Source organism: Puma concolor, chromosome D2 (genome assembly GCF_028749965.1).
Source record: "Puma concolor isolate L17-30 chromosome D2, mPumCon1.1.hap2, whole genome shotgun sequence".
Taxonomy (NCBI): Eukaryota; Metazoa; Chordata; class Mammalia; order Carnivora; family Felidae; genus Puma; species Puma concolor.
Window position 1 is genome coordinate 35,141,225 of NC_141677.1, and position 26,550 is coordinate 35,167,774.

General features: G+C 42.0%; 2 protein-coding genes across 6 annotated transcripts in view; both read right to left on the bottom strand.

Moving 5' to 3' along the window:
- Nucleotides 1–15,510, bottom strand: part of USP54 (ubiquitin specific peptidase 54) — a 135,336-nt gene extending 119,826 nt beyond the window's left edge. The window contains exon 1 of one of the 5 annotated variants that reach the window (XM_086679984.1): nt 15,384–15,510. The gene's annotated coding sequence lies outside the window, so the exon portion shown is untranslated. The other 4 variants (XM_086679985.1, XM_086679990.1, XM_086679982.1 and 1 more) reach the window with 4 other exon arrangements.
- Nucleotides 15,511–18,962: 3,452 nt separating this feature from the next.
- MYOZ1 (myozenin 1) lies at nt 18,963–25,544 on the bottom strand. The gene is made up of 6 exons (XM_086680014.1): nt 25,437–25,544; nt 24,071–24,161; nt 22,966–23,144; nt 20,888–21,131; nt 20,364–20,529; nt 18,963–19,458 (listed from the first exon to the last, which is right to left on the bottom strand). The coding sequence occupies exons 2-6, from the start codon at nt 24,141–24,143 to the stop codon at nt 19,227–19,229; spliced, it is 894 nt and encodes a 297-aa protein (XP_086536140.1). The 5' UTR covers nt 24,144–24,161; nt 25,437–25,544; the 3' UTR covers nt 18,963–19,226.
- Nucleotides 25,545–26,550: the final 1,006 nt, after the last annotated feature.

A 26,550-nucleotide genomic window follows, 5' to 3' on the forward strand; every position in this document is an offset into this window, starting at 1 on the left:
TTCAAATAGTTGTTCTACTTTGATCAATGCTACCACAAATAAATTTTGTTCAGTGTATTAGTTCCGGGTGAAAAGTGACATGGGCAAAGTCAGGATGACAAGAAAGATTTTGACTTGTTTAGGGAATAGAAAGTAGCTTAGATTGGCTGAAAGGATAAGATAGAGGGAATCTAACTGGAAATAAAGTAAGAATCACTGGTCAGTATTTGATAATTAATGGAAGACCACTGAACACTGTTGAACAGCAAAGTGACAAAGAGCAAAGTATACATTTTCACTCAGTTTTCAAAAGTGGTTGGTATTCAGTGAAGTTCAAGGAAAGTATTATCAGAACAGTGAAGCTCAAGGAAAGTATTATCAGAACTAATCCATATCTAGGAGTGTGGTAGGACACTTGAGGCTCTCAGGTAGAAAATGCAAGGAGGCACTCATTCTCAGGGTCAATCAAGTGACCGTACACTTGCAAAAATTTGAATGCCTCCTTAAATTTCCCACTTGCACAACCCTTAGTATCCTTATTTTGTGGGCAAAGTACCACGTTTGCCTCAACTATAATGGCCAAAAAGTGGAAATAACCCCAAATGTCTATCAGCTGGTGAACAGATAAATAAAATGCGTTATATTCATACAGTAGAATAAGGAATATTTTTCAGCCACAAAAAGGAATGAAATACTGATACATGCCACAACATGGATAAACCTTGAAAATATGCTGAGTGAAAAAAGCTAGTCACAGAAGATCACATAATGATAACTTATGATTCCATTTGTATGTAATGTTCAGAATGGGTAAATCTATAGGGACAGAAGTAAATTAGTAAGAGTTGCCAAGGGCTGGGGTTGTAGGTAGAAATGAGGAGTGATTGCTAATGGATATATAGTTTCTTTTGGGGATGATAAAAATGTAATAAAACTGACTACACTGACAGTTGTACAACTATAAATATACTAAAAACTTTTAAATTACACGTTAAATGGGTGAATTATATACTTTGTGAATTTTATCTCAATAAAACTGTTATTTTATTTTATTTTTTAAAGTTTACTTATTTATTTTGAGAGAGAGAGAGCAAGCGCAAGCAGGGGAGGGGCAAAGAGAGAGGGAGGGAGAGCAAATCCCAAGCAGGCTCTACACTGTCAGCACAGAGCTCAATTCGGGGCTCGAACTCACAAATGATGAGATCATGACCTGAGCCAAAATCAAGAGTCAGACACAACCAACTGAGCCACCCAGGTGCCCCTAAAACCGTTATTTTAAAAACAGGCATTGGGGCGCCTGGGTGGCGCAGTCGGTTAAGCGTCCAACTTCAGCCAGGTCACGATCTCGCGGTCCGTGAGTTCGAGCCCCGCGTCGGGCTCTGGGCTGATGGCTCGGAGCCTGGAGCCTGTTTCCGATTCTGTGTCTCCCTCTCTCTCTGCCCCTCCCCCGTTCATGCTCTGTCTCTCTCTGTCCCAAAAATAAATAAACGTTGAAAAAAAAAATTTAAAAAAAACAGGCATTTAGGTAACTATTGAAAGAAGAAATAAAAAAGATGAGAGTCCCCATGAAGTAAGAACTTCAAATTGAATTTTAAAAACAAGTTATGTCTTTTCATGAATTTGTAGAATAGGCATAGGAAAGGCAACTGTAAATCAGACTTCTATAGATTGCCCAGTTAAAACAATGGCCAGAATTTCATTGAGATTTCCTACTCAAAATAACTTGTGATGTGGCAATTTGTGGTTTAAACATTGGTTAAAACATGAATAATATAAATGTGTATTTTCAATATCAGTAAATACTCTAAAAGTCAGAGGTGTCTAGAACTTACCTTTGTAATTACAAAGTTTCTTATTTCAATTCTGTGAAATAACTAGAGGTTTCCTTAGACCTGGTAGGCCCCAACTAAAATAACACTTCTTTGGGGTGCCTGAGTGGCTTAGTTGGTTGAGCATCCGACTTCGGCTCCGGTCATGATCTCACAGTCCGTGGGTTCAAGCCCCGCGTCAGGCTCTGTGCTGTCAGTTAGGAGCCTGGAGCCTGCTTAGAATTCTGTGTGTCTCTCTCTCTGCCCCTCCCCCACTCATGCTCTGTTTCTATCAAAAAATTAATAAACGTTGAAAAATGCTTAAATAAATAAATAAACAGACAGACAGACAGACAGACGCTGCTTTGGGGCACCTGGGTGGCTCAGTTGGTTAAGTATCCCACTCTTAATTTTGGCTCAGGTCACAATCTCATGGTAGTGAGATCGAACCCCATGTAGGTTCCACACTGAGCATGGGACCTGCTTGGAATTCTCTCTCTCCCTCTGTTCTGTCCCTCCTCAGCTTGTTCTCTCTCTCTCTCTCTCTTGAAAGAAGGAAAGAAGGAAAGAAGGAAAGAAAGAAAGAAAGAAAGAAAGAAAGAAAGAAAGAAAGAAAGAAAGAAAGAAAGAAAGAAAGATTCTGCCTTTCTCTGGGGTTTCCCAACACTGAAAGAACACATGGGAATTTCCAATTGTCCACAAGCTCTTTTCTTGTCTTCACTGACCACGAGTAAAGATAAATAAAGGCTGAAAGAAACAGCAAAAAAAGATCAAGAAATTTATTTTCTTCTGGCACCATACAACTTTGACTGGGGTCAACATTCAGGACAGGATGCACCACCAGAGGAAGTGGATCTGCACAGAAACAACAGCTGAGCCCAGGTCAGAAATGAGACAATGGCACACAAACAAAGAGAAAGTTCTGTTTCTATAGATAATGGATTTTTCTACAAGCCTGACTATGAAACTACTGTACTGTCTAAAAGATATCTATTTAGAAATTTCTTCTCACGAGAAAAAACTTTTTCTTCTGGGAATTTCAAATAAGTCATTGAATTCCTGCTGGCTTTATATTAAAATCCTACGTTTCATGTCACAAGAAAAAATGAACCTACATACCAGGTCAAAATACCAACAAAAATATTCCACAAGAGTCCAATATAATCTTATCCTCAGGTTCTGTTCTCATTTCAAAACTCAAATGCTATTTGAAAAATATGCTTTGTAGAAAATGCTTCTTGCTTTCAACATGGTACAGGAAGGTACTTTGCTAAGAGAAAGTGCTTAAATACTGAAATATAGATTTCAGAAAAGTTCATTCATTGCGCACCAACAACAGGGTTATATTTCCTATTTGCAAAAAGCTAAGTAATGAATATAATACCTTTTTTCTCAAAAGCCACTTGCCTAGAGAGCACATTTTTATAGCCAAACAGAAAGAAATAAGAAAAACTCTAAAACAGTAACAGAAGATTAAAAACATTGTTGTATATCCTACAATCATATAAATATTGATGTTTGTGTCTGATGTAAATGAGAGAGAGAGAGAAAAAAAATTCACAAATTTAGTATATGGCACTGTCCCCAAAACAAAAATAAAGGGGGCGCCTGGGTGGCGCAGTCGGTTAAGCGTCCGACTTCAGCCAGGTCACGATCTCGCGGTCCGTGAGTTCGAGCCCCGCGTCGGGCTCTGGGCTGATGGCTCGGAGCCTGGAGCCTGTTTCCGATTCTGTGTCTCCCTCTCTCTCTGCCCCTCCCCCGTTCATGCTCTGTCTCTCTCTGTCCCAAAAATAAATAAACGTTGAAAAAAAAAATTTAAAAAAACAAAAATAAAGAATTTGGATAGCCTTTTCTACAGATGTACTCCCTAGAAGAAAAAGGACTAAAAAGTGAACCTCAGAGGTGCTAGGTGCCTCAGTCAGTTAAACATCTGACTCTTGATTTCCACTCAGGTCACGATCTCACAGTTCGTGAGATTGAGCTCTACATGGTGCTCTGTGAGGACAGTGTGGGGCTTGCTTGGGATTCTCTCCCCCCGCCCCGCCCCTCCCCTGCTCACTCTGTCTCTCTCAAAAAAAAAAACATTTTAAAAAAAGTAAACCTCAAGGTGAATTCTACTTTCCCACTAATTCTCATTAAACATAAAAAATGTGTCCATATTTTTAATATCAATAGACAAACCTATAATTTTAGTGAAGATGTGATCAAGCTGGTGATTGGCTCAACATTAACCTGAACATTAGAATTTATCTTCAATATTATTTCTTCTGGGAACAATATTGTTTTTCTACAAGCTAAATGTTCCTTTTAGCACTTCATGTTATTTTCCCAGCTCCATACCCATACCATTCCTACTCATCCCAATGCTCAGCAATCTCTTCTATGTCTGGAAAATCCCTTAACACTCACAGCTCCCAGAATGTTATCCTTGTCAGCCTCTGCCTTCCCTTGCCTTTTCAATGATGCCTTTCACTTACAGGCACATCCAAACCTCAATAGGACAGTGAATTTATCAGCAACTATCAACAATGGAAAGGGTCTGGAATGGGGTGGGGAGTTTCATGTGTGACCAGCAGTTCATGGCTTCCCTACCTGCTATACTTAGCCATTTTGACATAACCTTTAAGGCAGACACCCTATCTTGGTATTCTTTTTAGTGCTATCCATTGGCATTTTATACACCGATGGAAATGTTCCATATCTGCACTGTCCAATACAATAGCCACATGTGACTATATGGCTAGTACAACTGAAGAGACGAATTTTTACACTTATTTAATTTTTTAAATATTTTTTAGTGGCACCTGGGTGGCTCAGTCGGTTGAACGTCTGACTTCAGCTCAGGTCATGATCTCACAGCTCATGAGTTAGAGCCCTGCATTGGGCTCTGTGCTGACAGCTCAGAGCCTGGAGCCTGCTTCAGATTCTGTGTCTCCCTCTCTCTCTCTACCCCTCCCCCACTCATGCTCTGTCTCTCTCTCTCTCTCTCTCTCTCTCTCTCAAAAATAAACACTACAAAAAAAATTGTTTTAATATTTTTTAAATGTTTATTTAAAAACACTCAATAATCACTCTGAAAGTAAACGGACAAAATGCTCCAAACAAAAGACATAGGGTAAGGCACCCGGGTGGCTCAGTCATTAAGCATCTGACTATGGCTCAGGTCACGATCTCACAGTTCATGAGTTCAAGTCCCACATCAGGTGAGCTCGAGCTCCACTTCGGGTGAGCACAAGCCCCACTTTGGCTGAGCTCGAGCCTTGCTTCTGGTGAGCTGAAGCCCTGCTTCAGGTGAACAAAAGCCCTGTTTCAGGTGAACAGGAGCCCCACTTTGGGTGAGCCCCCCTTTCTCTTTCTCTCTCTCTACCCTCCTGGGATTCTCCTTTCTCTCTCTGCCCCTTGCTCACTTGTGCCCTTTCTCTCTCAAAACAAAACAAAACAAAACCACACATTGGGTATGTCAGAATGGATGGAAAAACAAGATCCATCTATACGCTGCCTACCAGAGACTAATTTTAGACCTAAAGACACCTACAGATTAAAAGTGAAAGGATGGAGAACCATCTATCACACTATGCTAACAGAGGTCAAAAGAAAGCCAAAGTAGCCATACTTGTATCAGACAAACTAGATTTTAAAACAAAGACTGTAAATGAGATGAAGAAGGGCATTATATCATAATTAAGGGATCTACCCATCAAGAAGATCTAACAATTATAGGGGTGCCTGGGTGACTCAGTTGGCTAAGCATCCAACTTCACCTCAGGTCATGATCTCACAGTTAGTGAAAGACTCATCCTCAATGGGGAAAAACTGAGAGCTTTCCCTCTAAGGTCAGGAACATGACAGGGATGTCCACTCTCACCATTGTTGTTCAACATAGTACTGGAAGTCCCAGCCTCAGCAATCAGACAACAAAACAAAATAAAAGGCATCCAAACTGCCAAAGGAGAAGACAAACTTAAACTCTTCGCAGATGACATAATACTCTACGTCAATAACCTGAAAGACTCCACCAAAAAACTGAACTATCAGCTAGAACTGATACGAGAATTCAGCAGTCGCAAAATATAAAATCAATGTACAGAAATCAGTTGCATTTTTAAACACCAATATTGAAGCAGCAGAAAGAGAAATCAAGGAATTTATCCCATTTACAACTGCACCAAAAACCATAAGATATCTAGGAATAAACCTAACTAAAGAGGCAAAAGATCTGTACACTGAAAACTATAAAAAGCTTATGAAAGAAATTGAAGAAGACACAAAGATATGGAAAAACATTCCATGCTCTTGGATTGGAAGAAGAAATACTGTTAAAATTTTGATACTACCCAAAAGCAATCTCTACATTCAATGCAATCCCTATCAAAATACCAGCATCCTTCACAGAGCTAGAACAAACAATCCTAAAATTTGTATGGAACCAGAAAAAGACCCCAGATAGCCAAAGTCATGTTCAAAAAGAAAATCAAAGCTGGAGGCATCACAATTCAGGACTTCAAGCTGTATTACAAACCTGTAATCACCAAGACAGTATGGCACTAGGCACTAAAACAGAAACATAGATCAATGGAACAGAATAGAGAAGCCAGAAACGGACCCACAAATGTATGGCCAACTAATCTTTGAAAAAGCAAGAAAGAGTATCTAAGGGAAAAAAGACAATCTCTTCAGCAAATGGTGCTGGGAAAACTGGACTGCAACATGCAGAAGAATGATTCTAGACCACTTTCTTATACCATACACAAAAATAAATTCAAAATGGATGAAAGACCTAAATGTAAGACAGGAACCATCAAAATCCTACAGGAGAAAACAGGCAGCAACCTTTTGACCTTGGCTACAGCAACTTCTTCCTAGTTATGTCTCCAGAGGCAAGGGAAATAAAAACAAAAATGAACAATTGGGACCTCATGAAGATAAAAAGCTTCTGCACAAAAAGGAAATAATCAACAAAACTAAAGGCAACCAATGGAGTAGGAGAAGATATTTGCAAATGACATATTGGATAAAGGTTAGTATCCAAAATCTATAAAGAACTTCTCAAATTCAACATCCAAAAAACAAATAATCCAGTGAAGAAATGGGCAGAAGACATAAATAGACACTTTTCCAAAGAAGACATCCACATGGCTGACAGACACATGAAAAGATGCTCTCTATCACTCATCATCAGAAAAACACAAATCAAAACTATGATGAAATACCACCTCACACTGTCAGAATGGCTAAAATTAACAACTCAGCGAACAACAGATGTTGGTGAGGATGTGGAGAAACAGGAACCCTTTTGCACTGTTGGTGGGAATGCAAACTGGTGCAGCCACTCTGGAAAATAGTATGGAGGTTGCTCAAAAAATGAAAAATAGAATTACCCTACAACCCACCAATAGCACTACTAGGTATTTATCCAAAGAATACAAAAATGCTGATTCAAAGGGGCACATGTACCCCAATGTTTACAGCAGCACTATCAACAATAGCCAAATTATGGAAATAGCACAAAGGTCCATTGACTAATAAGTGGATACAGAAGATATGTAGTATGGGGCGGTGGCTCAGTCAGGGGCGCCTGGGTGGCTCGGTGATCTGAGCATCTGATTCTCGATTTCGGCTCAGGTCACGATCTCACAATTCAAGTCCCACGTCAGCCTCTACACTGGCAGCACAGAGCCTGCTTGGAATTCTTTCTCTCTCTCCTTCTCTCTCTCTGTCTCTCTCTCTCTCTGTCTGCCTCTCCCCTGCTTGCACTCTCTATAAACAAACAAACACACACACATTAAAAAAAAGATGTGAGATATACACACACACACACACACACACACACACACACACACACACACAACGGAATACTACTTGACTTGGCAATCAAAAAGAATGAAATCTTGCCATTTGCAACAATGTGGATGGAACCAGAGTATATTATGCTAAGAGAAATAAGTCAGTCAAAGAAAGACAAATATCGTATGATTTCATTCATATGTAGAATTTAAGAAAACACAAAAGATGAACATAGGGGAAGAGAAGGAAAAATAAGATAAAAAGAGGGAGGGAGGCAAACCATAAGAGACTTTTAAAGACAGAACAAACTGAGGATTGCTGGAAGGGAGGTGAGTGAGAGGATGAGCTAATGATTGATGGGCATTAAGGAGGGCACTTGTTGGGATGAGCACTGGGTAAGTGATGAATCATTGGGTTTTACTCCTGAAACCAATAGTACACAGTATGTTAACTAACTTAATTTAAATAAACAAATATTTTTAAAATTAAAAAAAATCTTTTTTAAAAAAGAAAAAGATAGCCACCCAAACACCCTGTGAGCATAAAAATTTTAGTATATCAGGGAGCCTGGGTGGCTCAGTCAGTTAAGTATCCAACTCTTGATCTTTGTTGGGGTCATGATCTCACAATTCATGAGATCAAGTCCTGTGTCAGGCTCTGCACTGACAGCATGAAGCCTGCTTGGGATTTTCTATCTCTACCCTTACCCACCTTTGCACACATGCATGCTGTCTCCCTCTCAAAAATAAATAAATAGGGGCACCTGGGTGGCTCAGTCAGTTAAGCCTCCAACTTTAGCTCAGGTTGTGATCTTGCAGTTTGTGAGTTCAAGCCCTGCACTGGGTTCTGTGCTGACAGCTCAGAGCCTGGAGCCTGCTTCAGATTCTGTGTCTCCCTCTCTCTCTGCCCCTCTCCTGCTCACAATCTGTGTGTGTGTGTGTCTCTCTCTCAAAAATAAATAAATGGTAAATAAATAAACAAACATTAAAAAACATTTTATTATATCAATAGATACCACAGATAACACAACACATTAGAGAAACTATGTGCTCTCTCTATATATAAATGTAAATATAAATGACTTTTTTAAAAAAGTGTATGCTTCCACATACATATAAAGAGTTCTTGTTAATCAAAAGGTAAAAGAAAAAGTTTTAAAAAAAAGTCAGGGGCGCCTGGCTGGTTCCAGTGGGTTAAGCCTCAGTCAATTTTGGCTCTGTTCATGATCTCACAGTTCATGGGATCATGGCCTGCATCAGGCTCTGCATGGACAGCATGGAGCCTGCTTAGGATTCTCTCTCTCCCTCTCTCTATGCCCCCACCCCACTCACACTCTGTCTCTCAAAATAAATAAATAAACTTAAAAAAAAATAACAAAATTTAAAAAGTCAAAGGATAGAATAAACAGTTTCACAGAAAGAAATATAGTCAATAAAGAAATTAAAATATGCTCAAACTCACAAGTAACCTGAGAACTGCAAATTTTCTACCCATCATATTAGTAAAAATGTACAAGATTGATAATACCAAGTGTTGGCAAGTATGTAAGGATATAGGCACTTTCATAATCTGCTAGTGGAATGCATAATAGTACACAGACTCTATGAAAGGCAGATTGGCAGTATCTTTGAAAATATACATACCTTTCAAGCAATAATTATAGCCACTACTCTACAGGTATTCTAGAACATCAATCCAAGAGAAAGAATAAGGGATGTTCATTTTGGTTGGTAAATGCAAAAATCTTGGACAACTTAAATGTCCATCAATAAAAAAAAAAAAAAAAAGGTTAAATTACAAAAAATCAAAAGGAAATACAATCAGCTGTTAAAAAGTGTATATTGACAGAAATCTTATAGGCACATAGCTAAGTTTTAAAAAAGAGAAAGAGCTGCAAGGGTACCTGGGTGGCTCAGTCAGTTAACCATCTGACTTTTGGTTTCAGCTCAAGTCATAATCTCAGAGTTCAGGAAAGTGAGCCTTGTGTCAGGCTCTGTACTGACAGCAAGGATCCTGCTTGGGATTCTCCTCACCCTCTCTCTCTGCCCCTCCCTTACTCCCACTCACTCTCTCTCATAATAAATAAACTTTTAAAAAAGTGTTTTTAATTTAAAAATAAATAGGGGCACCTGGGTGGTTCAATCGCTTAAGCGTCCAACTTCGGCTCAGGTCATGATCTCATAGTTTGTGAGTTGGACAAAGTCAGCTCTGTGCTGATAGCTCACAGTCTGAAGCCTGCTTCAGATTCTGTGTCTCTGTCTCTTTCTGCACCCCCCCCCCCCGTCTTTCTCTCTCAAAAATAAACATTTAAAAAAAATTGGGGGGGGAATGCAAGCTGGTGCAGCCACTCTAGAAAACAGTATGGAGGTTCCTCAAAAAACTAAAAATAGAACTACCCTATGACCCAGCAATTACACTACTAGGTATTTATCCAAAGGATACAGGTGTGCTGTTTCGAAGGAACATTTGCATCCCAATGTTTATAGCAGCACTATCAACAATAGCCAAAGTATGGAAAGAGCCCAAATGTACATCGATGGATGAATGGATAAAGAAGATGTGGTGTGTGTGTATATATATATATATATATATATATATACACACACACACACACACACACACACACACACAATGGAGTATTACTTGGCAATCAAAAAGAATGAAATCTTGCCATTTGCAACTATGTGGATGGAACTGGAGGCTATTATGCTAAGTGAAATTAGTCAAAGAAAGATGAATATCATATGACTTCACTCATATGAGAACTTTAAGAGACAAAAAAGATGAACATAAGGGAAGGGAAACAAAAATCATATAAAAACAGGGAGAGGGACAAAGCATAAGAGACTCTTAAATATGGAAAACAAACAGAGGGTTACTGGAGGGATTGTGGGAGGGGGGATGGGCTAAATGGGTAAAGGGCATTAAGGAATCTATTCCTGAAATCATTGTTGCACTAGATGCTAATTTGGATGTAAATTTAAAAAATAAAATAAATAAATAAAATTAAAATTAAAAAAAATTTAATAAACAAATAAAATCTTGGAGCATCTGGCTAGCTCAGTCATAAGAGCATGCTATTCTTGATCTTGGGGTTGTGAGTTTGAGCCCCACGCTGGGTGTAGTGATTACTTAAAAAATAAAATCTTTAAAAAATTTTTTTCAAGTCTTTTGAAGAAGACATAAACACTGAAGACAAGAAAGAAAAATAAATATGGAAAAATGTTCAATTTCACAGGCAAAGAAATGGAAATTTAAAGTGAGATAGCACTTTTCACCTATCATGTAAACTGTTTTTAATTTGTTCAATGTCTATTTACTATTGCTGATATAAGTGCTGGGAAATTAATACTTTTTCCCACACATCCCTGGAGGAGTGTAAATGGATAGAACCTTTCCAAGAGGTATGTGTATAAAAGTAGAAGAAAAGATCTTCAGGCTCTCCTGTGGAGATTCAGAGTTAAAGAACACTTTTCGGCCATTATCCTCTTTACACATCGGCGGTTACTCTTTCAGTTTTCAACCCTCTGGGGCAGAAGTTCCATGCTCTGCCCTCAAGGCTCTTCCTCTCATTACACTCTTACTCTAAACCTTTCTTAGAATAATGTCTCAATTCCTAAAAATAATTCACATAAAAAATATGGGCACCCAGGGGCGCCTGGGTGGCGCAGTCGGTTAAGCGTCCGACTTCAGCCAGGTCACGATCTCGCAGTCCGTGAGTTCGAGCCCCGCGTCGGGCTCTGGGCTGATGGCTCGGAGCCTGGAGCCTGTTTCCGATTCTGTGTCTTCCTCTCTCTCTGCCCCTCCCCCGTTCATGCTCTGTCTCTCTCTGTCCCAAAAATATAAATAAATGTTGAAAAAAAAAAAAAAATATGGGCACCCAGCCCACTTAGTTAAAAGGTGTTAGAAAACAGAATCTTATTCACACCCACGTTTGTGGAGCCTATAGATGAGGGACTGCTGCAGAAAGTCAACTCAATGAAAAACCTGACCTGACTCACCTTCAAATGTGTATGTATTTCTTAATAATATTAGGTATTACAACATAGTTGTAACCCTCCACTTTTTTCTTAATGTTTATTTATTTTTGAGAGAGAGGGAACATGCAAGCACTAGTTGGGGAGGGGCAGAGAGAGGGAGCCAGAGGATCCAAAGCAGGCTCACTGACAGAGAGCCCAATGCGGTGCTCAACCTCATGAGCCCTGAGATCATGATGTGAGCCAAACTCAGATGCTTAACCAGCTGAGCCACCGAGGCTCCCCCCTCCACTTTTTTGAAGGCATATAAACATTTATTAAAATGGGTCAATAATGCAGCTAGACACAGAAAAATGAAACAGTAATATAATAAAACAAATGTAAGAAGCCTCTGAATGAACTATGCATTTATCCTAAGTATCAGTAGGAAGTATAAGTACAGTGGAAGGGAAACAAGTCATCAATTTGTACTCTCATCTATCAATAGCCTCCTGACAACTCTGGTTTCCTGAAATTAGCTGAGAGCATCTATAACTCAATGCATAGTGATTATTAAATATAATTTGGCAATGTGGTACAGTAGAAGAAACACTTAATTAGAAATCAGGACACCTGGGACATTGCAGGAGTGTGACTTTGGCAAGTCACTTAAAAGTTCCTGTTGCCTTGGGGCATCTGGGTGGCTCCATGGGTTGAGCATTTGACTCTTGATTTCAGATTTCAGCTCAGGTCATAATACCGCAATTTGTGAGATCGAGCCCTGTGTCAGGCTTTGCACTGACAGTGTGGATCCTGCTTGGAAATCTCTCTCTCTCCCCCTCTCTCTCTGCCCCTTCCCCACTCTGTTGTGTGTGCATGCATGCACTCTCTCAAAATAAATATACTTTAAAAAAAGTCTGAATGCAAATATATAAATACATGTGACATGTATATATTTTTCTTAATACAAAAAAAGCAGTATAAAATGTTTAAATCTCTTAAAGTCTGTTGTAATAACATTTGCTCTATACTGCATATGAATATAATCATTTCCATTATTAAAATGATCACTTTCTAGAAGATTGCAAATGTTAACAATTGCTTGTTATGACTATTTTCCCAAGCATAGCTCCCTATACAATTATATACAACATGAATATGGCAATTTACTCAATTCTCTGTTCAACAACATAAACTCATACTTAGCATCATGTTAATATTCAAATTAGTTCCCATATGTAGTGTAAACATTTGAGGGAGAAAAAATATATGAACAAAGACACAGAGGTTGAATTCTGATCTTCTGGCCAATTCTACCTTCAATCTCTGCCCCACCCCAATCTCGAGGTACTCTCCCTGCAAAAGAAAGGAATCTTGCTTAGGTTTTTCCAATCACATATATTTCCAACTCCAATCCCTAATCTGACATTTACTAGCTCTATGATCTTTAGCAACTTCCTTAATTTTTTGTTTAAAATTGAAGCACTAAGGACCAGCTGAAGAGCAGAATGTTATGAAGATAAAATGAGATAATGTATCTGGCACATTAATAATCAGTCAAAAATTTTAGTTATTATGCTTATTATTGACTTAAGAACATACAGTGATATTTAAGAGTACCAAAAAAAGACTTAAATCACAAGCTGACTTGTGAATTTTGTCATTGTAACTTTTATCTCTTCTGAGAAACGTAATATGTATTCTATTAATGCAGCATAGTTTAGAATTTGTTTAGTATTTTGTAATTTTTAAAATTATTTCTTCCTTTATAATCTTGTCAACTAGGAAAACTTCTGAGGGCCAGAATCTTGTTTCATGAGCTTGTGCGCACATACTGTGTTTTTGTTTTTTTGTTTTTTTTTTTTTTGAGAGAGAGAGAGAGCACATATAATGGGGGGGGGGGGGGGGAGGGGTGCAGGGCAGAGAAAGAGAATGAATCTCAAGCAGGCTCCAAGCTCAGAGCCTGCCATGGGGTCCATCCCATGATCCTGGGATCATGACTTGAGCCAAATCAAGAGTCAGACACTCAACGGACTGAACCACCCACCTGCCCCTATATTGTTCTTATTACATTGTAATTATTTGTTTCTCTGTCACTCTACCTGGGTTCTGAGCACTGCAAGGCAGAGAGCAAAGCTTATCCCTATTTCTATCCTAAAAGCTTAGTAATGATACAAAATAGGTCTCAGTAAATGTTTGTTGAATGGATAAATGAATGAATTACTCACCCCTCCCCTCAATGCCTTACACAGTACTCCACACATAATAGGAACTCAGTAAAGCTCTTTAATGGATCCATGCAGAAATCATTTGAACCCAACCACATAAAGCTGTATCTTGCCTCAGAAAGGCTTTAAAGTATAGCTACTAATACTACAAATTAAAACTTTTAGTCTAACACATATCAAATAAATAGGTTCAATGACTAACCACATCAAGGGTAGTGCCAGAAGGATTTAAAAGCCATTATTCTAATTAATGAATTTGTGAACCTCAAATGGAAAAATCCAGTTACATAATCAAAGAGGTTATCCCCTACAAATTTATACCTACAAAAGACAGTAAGAAAAATTATCAGATAGTTTGTAATTGTTTTTATGCCTGAATTGAAGCCATTGTTTTCAGTAGAAATAAGAGTTCAGGAGCAAAGTGGTCCAACCTCATCTCCACAAAACAGTTCTGAAACTGAGAAACTAAATATTTTGCCCTCTCCTTGATTTTAACTCCTGGGAGACTCACTTTATTCCCAGATTAGCAGATATTCAAAACTTGTTCTATCTCCTAAAATAAAACTTCATCCATTTCTTAAAAGGCAAATAACCTGAATATGCGCACTTTGGGAACACTAGGTTTTATATTCAAGTTAACTAAAACTATCCCTAGTGTTCAGCCTTCTGCTGCAGCAATAGAAACACTTTCCTTACTTTTTAAATTACATTCGTGGAAGGCTTAAGTGTCGTGCTGCACATTCTTTCACTGTATCAGCTAAACTGGTTTTACACTGCATATATAATTTCAAAAGTACACCGTAAAGGAATTCTATACTTGAATGAATCTGGGAAGAAACGTGATCTCAGCACACACACCCCTTCTTTCAACTCAATACGCTCCAGAGGAAGCACATCTTAGGGGTTTTTTTTCCTAAAGAATTTCTCTCCCGTCCCCACCCCACACTTTATTTTACAGCAGCAATCATTCATTATCCCACTCAACAGTCTCTCCGCAGAAAGAACCTTTCCAACTAATCCTAGTTCACCAGGACCCTACTTCTACATCTTACAGTCCGTGGGGGATTTCTTTGGAAGGGACAAGTGTTGGTGGAGGTCCGGGACGCCACCATTCCCGCCACGCCATTTAGGACCCAGGTCCTGGCGCGCAGTCTTAGACCAGCTTTCGGCGGACCCCGTGAGCCGCGAAGGGTCCGACACAGTCCCCCCCCCCCCCCCCCGTCCTCACCAGTGCAAAGCAAACCGGGCCCAACCTCTGTGCTCCCATTCAATATACCCTCCACCTCGCGGTACCCCATTTCTTCCCACTTACTCCTCGATGTAGTCCGGTCCCTTTATCCAGTTCTGAGTCCGCGTAACCCTCTTCTGCCAACGCACACCCTTCCACACTCCGGCCCCTGCCCCTTGAACCCTACTACACCGCCGTCCCTCCCACTGGACCTCACGGCAGCTCTAGCCCTCCGAGTGCCCTAGTGCAGACCTGCGCCAGGTCCCTTTACCCACTGGACCTGGGTCCTCTCCAACACGTCACACTTGGGCCCGTTATTCCCGACCTACCCCCACCACCAGGGCTACCCCCTGCACCCCTGTTACCTCCGACCCCGCCCCCCTGAGGGTGTCGCACTCACAGTTCCTGCCGCCGCATCCTTAACCGCCGCGGCTGCTATAGCTACGGGGAGCCAAGGCAACCAGCTCTCGCGACACTTTCCTCAGCTAACGGCGAGAACAGCCGAGAAGAACCTCTAGCAAGAAAGTAAACGAGTCGGGCTTGAGAAGGCTAAGTATATCTCGCGATAGTAGTGTGTAAAATGGCGGCCGCCAGGCGTTAGGGGCGGCCTGGAAAAGTCTGGTAGTGGGTGAGGGCAAAGAAGAATGTGTATCGAGGGAGTCGGAAAACTATTGCAGGGGGGAACGGGTTGACCTGGGGGAAGTTAGTATGGCGAACCCTACACTGGAATAGCTTTAGGGATGTGGCCTTGTTTGCTCCAAGTGCCTCAAAGTTAGAGCAGTGACGCCTTTAGTTCCGTTTTCCTGGCATTTTCCTTATGCATGAGGAGTTAGAGATGGAGCGAGCAAGCCAGATGTTGATCTTACCGTCTCCTCGTAACCTTCCTTCAGGAAATTTTCATCCGTTCTTCTCACACTGGTTTGCACACGGTATTTGGTTTCACAGAAATAATTTGTTTATTCACGAGTTCCCCACCCCTATCAGTTCGCCAGACCAAAATAGGAAATGAAAGGTTTTTTTGTGTGTTTTGTATTTTTAATTGAACATAAGCACAGGTGTTTGGCCTTGGATGCGGAAGGGGACCGCATTGGTGTATGACTTGAACTTTGCACTTATTGCTTGCAGCTCTGTGGACACATCCTTAATTCCTGACTCACAAAACTTAGTTGTAGGGCTTTCTCTATGCTCTCAGACAACTGTAAATGCAGACTGAGAAGCATCTGGAACAGAAGATGGATTTAAAGAACGTAGTGGAGGTTGGTTGGAAAGTAGTGAGTTATTTTAATTGGTTGTTCACAGTCAGTTACAGATCGAACTTACTCTCTTTTCCTCCTTCTCACTACTGCACTGGACTTAAAAACAGAACAACAACAACAAAAGTTGGTGAACAAGGAAGAGTAAAACAGGAAGTAATTTTTTGGAATTTTTTCCCCCAACTTTAAGGGTAGGCGCTTAATAATTATTTTATGGTTAACTGAAATCTCTATGTCTCATGAAGGTTGTTATGTGTCTTTGTACAGCTGATGTCTCACACAATACCTGGTATACAGTAGGCACTCAATAAACATTTGTTAAAGGAATATAGTCCTTAACTTTGGTAAAGGACTCACAGAGTTTTAAGCATGAAAATCTGATGGAAATTGTGAACCCATATCCAGATCCTGTCTGTGCTCTACCCATATTTCCTCAGCCCACCCCAGAGCTTACTACAGCCTTGATAGATAGTGCAGGTCCATACCTTCCTACCTCAAACACCTGTGTATTTCTTTGCCTGGAAGTGCCAGCAGAGTTAAAATTCCCAGTAGCAATCTGCATCCAAAGAAAGATGGCATTTGGTGGCTAAATACTACAGTTCCTCATCCCCTCAGTGGGGCAATTCTGAGTTCACTGTAGTGTTTCCCAAAACTTACTAACATACAAATCACCTGAAGAGATGAGTAAGACACAGATTCTTGAGTTTGCATTTTTAACCAATCTCCCAGGAAACAGTGATGCTGCCAGTCCAAGGACCACACTTTGAAAAGCATTTTTCTCAGTAACAAATGGGACTCAACTCCAGTTGCCCAAAGCACCTTTATTGGCGTTCTTCTCACTCCCTTACACTGTTTGGATTTCTGGAATCACCTTCCAACCTTCTGGGTCCACATCTTTGTCTCAGGATCTACCTGCATCCACATCTTTGTCTCAGGATCTATTTGGGGGGGAAATCCAACTTATGGCAACACTGTCCTTAGAAGAATACACACAGGGGATGCCTTAGTGGCTCAGTCGGTTAAGCGTCTGACTCTTAATTTTGGCTCAGGTCGTGGTCTCACGATTTGTGAAATCGAGCCCCGCATCAGGCTGCACACTGACAGCATGGAGCCTACTTGGGATTCTCTCCCTCTCTCTCTCTGCCCCTCCCCTGCTCACTTTCTCTCTCTCTCTCTCTCAAAAATAAATAAAAACATTAATAATAATGATAATAATAATAATAATAAGTATTTGAAAAAAAATACAAACAGAAAAATCTTTGGAAAATAAAAGGGGGTACCTGGCAGGCTCAGTTGGTGGAGCATACGACTCTTGATCTCAGGGTTGCAAGTTCGAGCCCCACATTGGGTGTAAATATGACTTAAAAATAAAATCTTTAAAAAAAGAAAAAGTAGAATACAGAAATAGAGTTTTGTGTACGAGTTTAAAGGAAGTATGAGTCCTCTGAAATTTGTTTAGGTTGTAAAGGAAAATGATCAAGGTAAATGTTATGTGACCCAAGGTCCATGAAAATTAGATCAGTCTGTGCAAAGTTTAGCAACCTAATAAAAGCATTAATGGCTCATGGAGTTGGCTGAATTCAGCCAGCTCTCCTCAGAAGTTATTTTCCCAGATCCTATTAAGCCATCTTCTTATTCTTCCTGGTCCTCATCTCTTATTTTGTGGAACACAGAGGTAACTAAGTCTGGGAATCTAAAGAAACCACATGCTTGAAATAAAAATTAAAAATTTTTAAAAATAGGGGCACCTGGGTGGCTCAGTCGGTTAAGCACCGACTTCAGCTCAGGTCATGATCTCACAGCTCATGAGTTCAAGCCCCGCATTGGGCTCTCCCAGCTGAGAGCCTGGAGCCTGCTTTGGATTCTGTGTCTCCCTCTTCCTCTCTGCACCTCCCCCACTCACGCTCTGTCTTAAGAGAGTCTCTCAAAAATAAACATTTAAAAAATTTAGGGGGGTGGGGGAGAGGGAAAATGGGTGATGGGCACTGAGGAGGGCACTTGTTGGGATGAACACTGGGTGTTCTATGTAAGGCAATTTGACAATAAATTATATTCATAAAAAATGAAAATTTTAAAAAATGTTTTAAATAAAATATTGTTGCTCATTCCTATTGGGCTGTCACAGTTTTTTTCCCCTAATTACAGTGCTTTCTGAATACCACTGAAGTGCCCTCATGAACCTTAGATCTTTTCTGACTATGCTCACACAGAACCAGCCATACTATAACTGCACCTTGTTTCTCCCACTTTCTTCTGGATTCTAACTTGGTATGCCATCCTTTCAGGAATCTGTAACCTTTGATTTATATATTCCTCAGCCCATTCTGGTGTCATCTGGAAACTTTATGGCATGTTCTACTTTTGTGATAATTGGATAATCCTGATCATCCCAATCTCTAATCAGCTACACAAAGAGAACTAACACTAAGGTCACCAACACCTACTTCCTAACCACTGCACACAATAGCTTCTTAGTTTTGCCCACATATGGACCAACACATGTGTTTGTGCATGATTGTCTTATGTACCATTGAATAAGTATGTCTTTGTATATACCTATGAATATGGTCTTGTGGGTGTGGACATGGGTGTGGTATGTAAGCAACCAGAGCTCAGGTCTGGTCTTGAAGTCTGAATAATGAACGTTTAGTACTTGACTTTAATTAGTCTCTGTGCATTGTTAGCCTTAGTTTTTATCTGCCCTCAAATATCAGAGGAAGAATGAGTTCATTTCTTCAAAGTTTATTGACTATTACCAGTGGCAGAGCAAATTCCATAAAAGAGCAGGTTCCATACAGAGCAAGTTGGTGAGAAAGGATGCTTGGAGTGGGGACTTGGAGTGAAGACTGGAAAGGCAGATCTCTCCCTCCTTTTCCCCCTCCATTCCCACAAGGATACTGGATTTACAGTGAGGGCATCCTGCTTAACATTCTCTCTCCAAATTAGAACCTGAGAAGAGAAATTTAATTCAAAGTAGAGGAGGAAACACCTCACAGCTCCTCTGTTTCTCCATCCAAGGGGATGCCAATATCCACATTGTAGTCTACTGGCTCCCCAGAGCTCAGCCAGGGAATAGGGGTTCGATTAAAAGAAGGCCTGTTGGAGAGATTCTGGTTGTAAAGGACCAGGGGTTCACTCAGTAGGGGCCCCAGGTCAAACTTGGGCATCTGGAAGGTCATGCGTTTGGAGGCCTTCTCATATCCACCATAAGGCATTGCCGTCCTGAAAAGAGAATACATTATTTAATTAAAAACCAGAACAAAAGGAACAGCTTTATCAGTGAGGTGTTACCCTTTTTTGAGGATGGGGAAGTCTGTGAATTTTAATTTAGGTTGCTTCTGCACTCCTTTTTCTCCCTTAGTGCTCCATTCCCCATTCCTGGTTTGCTTTTTTCTCCAGAGCTAATGATGAGAAAAGGAGTCTAGTGGGGTACTAGATAAAGAGGTTCATGGATAGTTGTGACTTAGACACTATAGACCCAAGGGTCTGAGACTACCTTAAAATACAATGTAGACCCCCCCACCCACCCACACACACACACACAACTCCTACCCCACCTCCAGTGGATAGCACATGGCTTGGTGAGAGGAATTAACATTGCCTGGAGAATTCAGGCTTCTTAGGACCAAATGCAAAAGAATGGTGCTTCCCTATTCTGCTTTCACACAGATCTCCTGTTCACAGTCTAGAGAAGCCCAATTCCAAAAGAATAGATACTTAAGCCTTACTAGAGAATAAGGAAATAGAATCCTCCTACAGGGACAGTAATGAAATCCTAACCTTGAATGAAGGGAACTTCAAGAGTCCTTTAAACATGTAATATATTATTCCCATTTTAGAGCAAGGCAACCAAGGCTCAGAAGTAGGGTGACTGTCCCATGCCCACTCTGCTAATAAGTGGTGAAGTGAACTAAAATTCAAATCTTGCCTCACAGCAAATGTTTCCTCCATCATACTGCACTATTTCTCTGAGTTAGAAAAAAGCAAAGGCTTTCAATTTGGGTCCCCATATTCCTTCCTTCCCTCCTCAGCCTCCTTCTGAAACATTTGAACCAAAGTCTCCATTCCAACTAAGCACATTGTGCCACACACTGGAATGCATCTGGTTGCTTCCTCATACCCCCTACCTGTTGAAGGACTTATATTTGGGAAGCTCAGCTTTGGCCCCATAGGCCAGCAGGTCGATGCCAAGTTCCACTTTTTGCTGAGGGTCAACCCCCATAGCTCGCTCCCATGGGGAAATATAGGTCTTGAACACAGTGATATGTTTTCCTTCTCCACCTGTCTGGTCTCCTGGCAGCCATGGGAGAGAAAATTGAGTCAATAATAGCAGTTAGCAGCCAGTGGAAGTTAGTCTTACACCTCTGTACTAGGGAAGTTGCTGGGGCCAATCTTGGTAATTGTGCTAGTTTTGTGGAATCCTGACAGCCCAAGGGCAGATCTGTGACTGAAACTGAAAAGCCAGAAAGGTGACAGAAAGATCAAGCTCCTGGGTGAAATAGACACATTTTGGCATTCTCCTGGGGTAAGAGAGTCCATCTAGGTACCTCAGCAGGCCTCCCTTGCTCCCTAAACCCAGTCTAGGCCTCATTCCTGGGGATATCTCTGCTCTAAGAACCAGATAACATTACTCTTGCATAAGGATACTTGCCTGTTCCTGTCTCGCCAACCCCTGCTGTTCCAGCAGTTCTTCCTTTGCCATTCTGGCCCCCGGGACCACTTGTACCCCCAGATCCAGACCCAGAGCCCTGATGGTGCTGCTGGTCAGAGCCATATTGTCTGGCAGAGCCACTTCCCCCTGCCTGGCCTCCACTGCTGCCTTTGCTGTAGGAGAATCCCTGACCAGCTGTGCCCAGCTGTCCCCCAACTGTGGGAAGGAACTTTTGGAAGTGATCCTGTAAAGAAAGAACAAATTAAGGGGAAGGTTACCCAATGGGTATAGGAAATATACAAAGACAAAGGTGGTGTGCATAGCAAGGAGGAGATGATCAGAGAAAATGGCCAACCAGAAGACACTGAACCCTCTGAGATCTCCCCTCCAATAGGTGGATAGTGGATAGCCTGACAGAGAGGAACTGAACTCTCCTAATGGATAGGACCCCCCCTTGGCTCAGTTCCTCCAGTTACACCTTAAGGTAGGGACAACTCATTCTCCACACTTCCCTTTCCCATCCTTACCAAGGCAAAGAGGACCAAGACTTGCACCCCACTATAATTTGAAATGATGGGGTTGGGACAGAGAACCCAGGCTTAATTTGAAAAGCTAGAGAGGGGGCGCCTGGGTGGCGCAGTCGGTTAAGCGTCCGACTTCAGCCAGGTCACGATCTCGCGGTCTGTGAGTTCGAGCCCCGCGTCGGGCTCTGGGCTGATGGCTCAGAGCCTGGAGCCTGTTTCTGATTCTGTGTCTCCCTCTCTCTCTGCCCCTCGCCCGTTCATGCTTTGTCTCTCTCTGTCCTAAAAATAAATAAACATTGAAAAAAAAAATTTTTTAAAAAAAAAGAAAAGCTAGAGAGATGTCTGCTTCTTCTTTTTCTTTATCTTGTCTAACAGACAGAACTCTCTTCTTTGTCTTTCTCTTCCTCTCCCTCTCTGCTCTTGGTGCCTGTTGAACCAGGACTTCCTGACCGTGAAACTGTAGCAGGTAGGGGGAAGGGTGACCAAAAGGGCAACCCTGGATTCAGCCCCAAAGCCTAAAAATAACCCCACCAACTCCTTCAGGAGGCTCTCCTAGCCACCCCACCATGCACACCCCTATGCTCCAACCAGTGTAACCAGACCCAGCCAGGGAGGAGGGCTTTTGGCCTCCTAAAGTTAGATATGACCGGCTCAGCATTTTTGCTCTGCTCCTACATAAGGGCCAATGACAGAAAGTCCTGCCTCTGGCCCCATGTAGGCATCTATTTCCACTTTCCCCTGGCTGCCCAGTGAAGGTAGAGGGGGAGGAAAGGTAATGGAGAAGATCCCCTCCTTCTCGGCTATAACATCTTGTGCCTGGCACCCTTCCAATCCCTCCTTCTCTTTGGAGAATGATTCTCACTAGAGAATTCTCACTATCTTAGAAGACAGTTTCAGTTCCCACATCCAGAGTCCTTAGATCCTATAGATAAAAGAATGGCTCAAGAAGGAGATGTTTATAAAAATTCACTTAACTCGTTGTAGGGTTACCAGATTCATCAAATAAAATTATAGGACATCAGTTAAATTTGAATCTTAGAGACACAACGAATACTTTTTTACTATAAATACACTTCAAATATTGCATAGGACATATTTACATACAAGAGAGTATTCGTCACATATCTGAAATTAAAATTTAACTGGTATCTTGTATTTTTTAAATTGAACTAAATTAAATTTTTACGTCCAAAATACTTCATGGGACATACTTTACTAAAAAATTATTCATGCATATCTCAACTTTAAAATACAGGACTGGGTGTCCTGTCTTATCTGGCAGCCCTATCTTTAACACTTAGCCATACTGGGAAGGAATTTTCCCCCTGAGGGTGTGTACTCTTCACCCCCACCTCCCCTTCACTGGCTCTAAGATAGAGACTGAGTTTCAGAAGTGGGCTGTAACTCACCCTGGAGGTTTAATATATCTGGGGACTTAATAAGCTTATAAATTTGCAGAGAGGGGAGGTTGGTGGTATTTTGGAGATTCAGGGCCCACCAAAAAACTGTCAGAAGAGGCACTAGGCTGTGAGAGTTATAAAGTTCCGAACTCACCATTGAGCTGTCAGAGAAGACATCAGGGTGGTTCTCATAAATAAATTTCTCTACCCTCATCTGCCGCAGTTTGAACATCTTGGAGCCCCTATTAGTGAGCAGCGACAGCTCTTCCAACATCACATCCCTTGGGACACTGATCTTCTTGCCCAGGTTCAGGCCTGAGCTCTCCTGTCGACCTTCCAGGGAGGTGGGGAGGAAGAGACAAGGAGAAAAGTAAGGTTTTCTAGGTTCAGAATACAGATGCCAACCACAACTAAGTGTGTGTGTCTCCTGCAGAGATCCCAGAGGTGAGCAGATACTGTCTGATGAAGTTCTATGTAGTTTGTGAGAAATTTTTATTTCCTGGGTTTGGAGTTGGAGACAATGCACAGGAACTGGGGTGCAAAGTGGAATCAGTATACCAGAGTGGAGAGAGTGAATAAGGCAGAAGGGGCAGAGGCATGGGGTGCAGGGCAAAAAGACTAAAGGAACATGATAGATGGAGACCATTGGGGAGACTGTAGCCTGGGGGAAAGCCCAAAGGCCAACACTGTGTGGAGGTGACCACATCTAAATACAGATTTCTGTCTTAACTACTTTCCTTTCTCTTCCCCTCAGTGAACCCTGGCTGCAGACAGACTTTGGGCATTGGGAGAGCTCTTCATATGCATATACTCCTACCACCCCCCAGGAAAAAAAAAAAAAAGTCTAAGTATTTTTCCATTTTATGTGTTTCCACAGGTTCCCTAGCACTGGAAGGGTGGAGGGAGGGGAAGTAAGGAAATTAACCATTTACTGAGACTTTACTCTGTGCCAGTCTCCATCATATATATTTTTTTCCTCAAACATACCTCACTGACCTGTGAGTCCTGTTGTCCTGGACCTGCATTGGGTGATATGGCAAGGATATTATTGTCTCAGATTACAAGGTGAAAAGGGTGGAAGGGTGTGTGATCAGTGTTGAATCCTTTCTCCACCTTTCTCCCTGCCCCCCCCCCCCGAATTTCTCGTGTCTCTTCATATCTCTTCACGTTATTTAACTTTATGATTTTTCTGGGACTTCTGAGGCTGAGATGCTCTTAACAAGAAGTCCCTACACTAGGTAGGTGCAAATATGCCATACCTCCAGTTAGTTCCATGATCAGCTTACTGGATTTCCTCTTCTTGTTTGGGGCTGGGGTTCCTGAGAGTGGCATTGTGGAGGCAGATTCAGCCTGAATAGGGTGAGAAGGGGGAGTTGGAAGATGGACAGGGACTGGAAGGTATCTGCAGGAAGGTAGTACTTCTTAACTTGGGGTTAAGGGCTTCAGGTTAAGGGTATGTGTGTGTGTGTGTATATATATATATATATATATATATATATATATATATATATATATATGTGTGTGTGTGTGTGTGTATAATAAACGTATATTTTTCCCTAGAAAGGGGGAAAAAACAATGGGTGAAAACCCATTGTTCTAGGGCTTCTCCTTTCTTGGAGGTGAGGCAGAAAGTATAGATGCACCCTCTGCCCCTACCTTCTATAAACCTCCTTTCTACTGTTAAAATAGAGCTGGTGCAGGGATTAGGAACACGGTATGTGTTGGGGGCAGTGAGTAAAACAAACAACACACAGGCTGGGCGCTGCACCCAGGTTTCATTGGCTTGGCATGACTTCAAGTTTTTATTTTCATGGGGATCTCAGATTGGGGCTGTAATTCCCAACTCTGGGTCTTTCCTCAGTCTTCCTCAAGCCCTGGCAGGGGTGCAGAGGGCAGTGGCACAGAAAAATATTCTGCCAGGGTCAAGGAGATTCGGCCGAAAACATTCTCCATAGGAAGGAGAGGTTGTTGCTCCTCTATTGGGCCAGCTGGAGTGTGGCCTGGGAGGTCACAGCAGTGATCCTTGCTCCCTTTCAGTAGCTCCCGCCCCAGACCCCAGAGCTGGGGTGGAGAGGAAGGCCGGGGGCATTTGAACCTTGATGCACATCAGTTCAGCAATATCATAGCGGTAGGGAATTGAGGGGGGATAGGAACATAATAATAGAATCTGGCAGTGGAGGGGGACAAGCTGGGAAAAGATGCAGACTCCAGCCCTTCCTTAACAGAAGTTGGCACTCAGCAAAACACTGTCTTTCTGCTGAGTCCTATTTCACAACACATCTGCATTTCTACTAACTTAATGGGGTATGCTGAGACAAGACCCCCGGAACTGATAAATGGGCATTTACTATACTTTTCTCAGCCCTAACTAGGTTCTTTTTCCCATCCAGCCTCTCAGATCCCCTTCTTATTACTCCAGTGCCTCCTTCAACATCTCCATTTCCCCCACCCTCCTAAGCCCCTCTTCTTCCAACTCTGTGTCTCCCCTGAACTGGACAGCTGAGAGCAGAGCATAGATAGGGGAGGGAGACAAGTCTCCCAGGATCAAGGGTCACTCTTGCAGACACAGACACAGCAGTCAACAGAGTGGGCTCCAGCCCCTCTGGCCATAGAGCTGGAACTTACCGGCTGCAGAGGTGGTGGTCAGCTCTCCTGGGGGTCCAGCAGCTTTGGAGGACTGAGCTGCTGTGACCGGAGAACCCGAGCTGGGCAGGCGTGGGGGCAGCACTGGCAGTGGGGGAGGGAGGGTAGTTATTAATAGAGATGATGAGTACAAGCAGCTCAAATGGCACTGGGGGTACTGAGACCCTGGAACCAAGATCCCGCCCTCCTTGCCCAGAGGCTCAGGAAGGAGAGGAAAAGCCTTTGGGATTCTCCCACTAAGCTGTCTGAGCCAGGGATCAGTCTGCCCAGAGACTCCCCTTTCTTGGCATCTAGAGTCTGAGATCCAAAGAAGCATTCAGGGAAAAATTGAAAACTGTGAGGGAAAGAGGAAGCAAACAGAAAACGGTGGACAAGAATTTGGAGAGCAAGAATTTGGAGAACATGTCTGGAGAGTCACTCAGAACCAATCCAGGCTGGAGCTGGAGGGACTATATGGGTACATTTTGGGAGTGGGAGGGCTTAAGGGGCTATGTTTGGGGAAAGGAAATCTGTTCACAATGTTTTAAAAGTTCCTCGATGAGTTGATCTTTTCTCTGGGAAAGCTAGATCTTGGCAGGACAAGGGACCAAATTAACCAAACCCAGTGCTTCCTATGCTGTCAGAGATGAGGTGGGGAAGACTTGACCAATTTCTCCCTTTTCGTCCCCATTTGCTGTTGGGGTGCTCAGTTCAGCCTGTTTTGCAGGATAAATGTTGGTGTCTGAGATGTACAGGTAGGCTTCTAACCTGCCAGGTCCTTCCTCTCTAGGGTTTCCACTTGGGATTTTCCTCAAAAGGAGCACACACCCAATAGGATCTAGATTGTCCCATGCATACTGTTTCAGAGGAGCCCTTGGGCAAGGGTATAAGTTTGAGAGCTTCCTTAAAAGAATCCTGTCATTTGCCCAGTCCCTTCCTCAGTAGCTACATGAACATCCTACATCCTCTTCCACCTCCTGCTCAGATTCTGGAACCAGCTGCTGCTGCACGCTGCACCTCTGTTGCAGCCACCACCATCCTATTGTGGCTGCTTTAGTAAGTGACTTTGCAGCTTCTGGAATGCCCTTCTGTCACTCTGTGAGCTCTCCACTCTTCC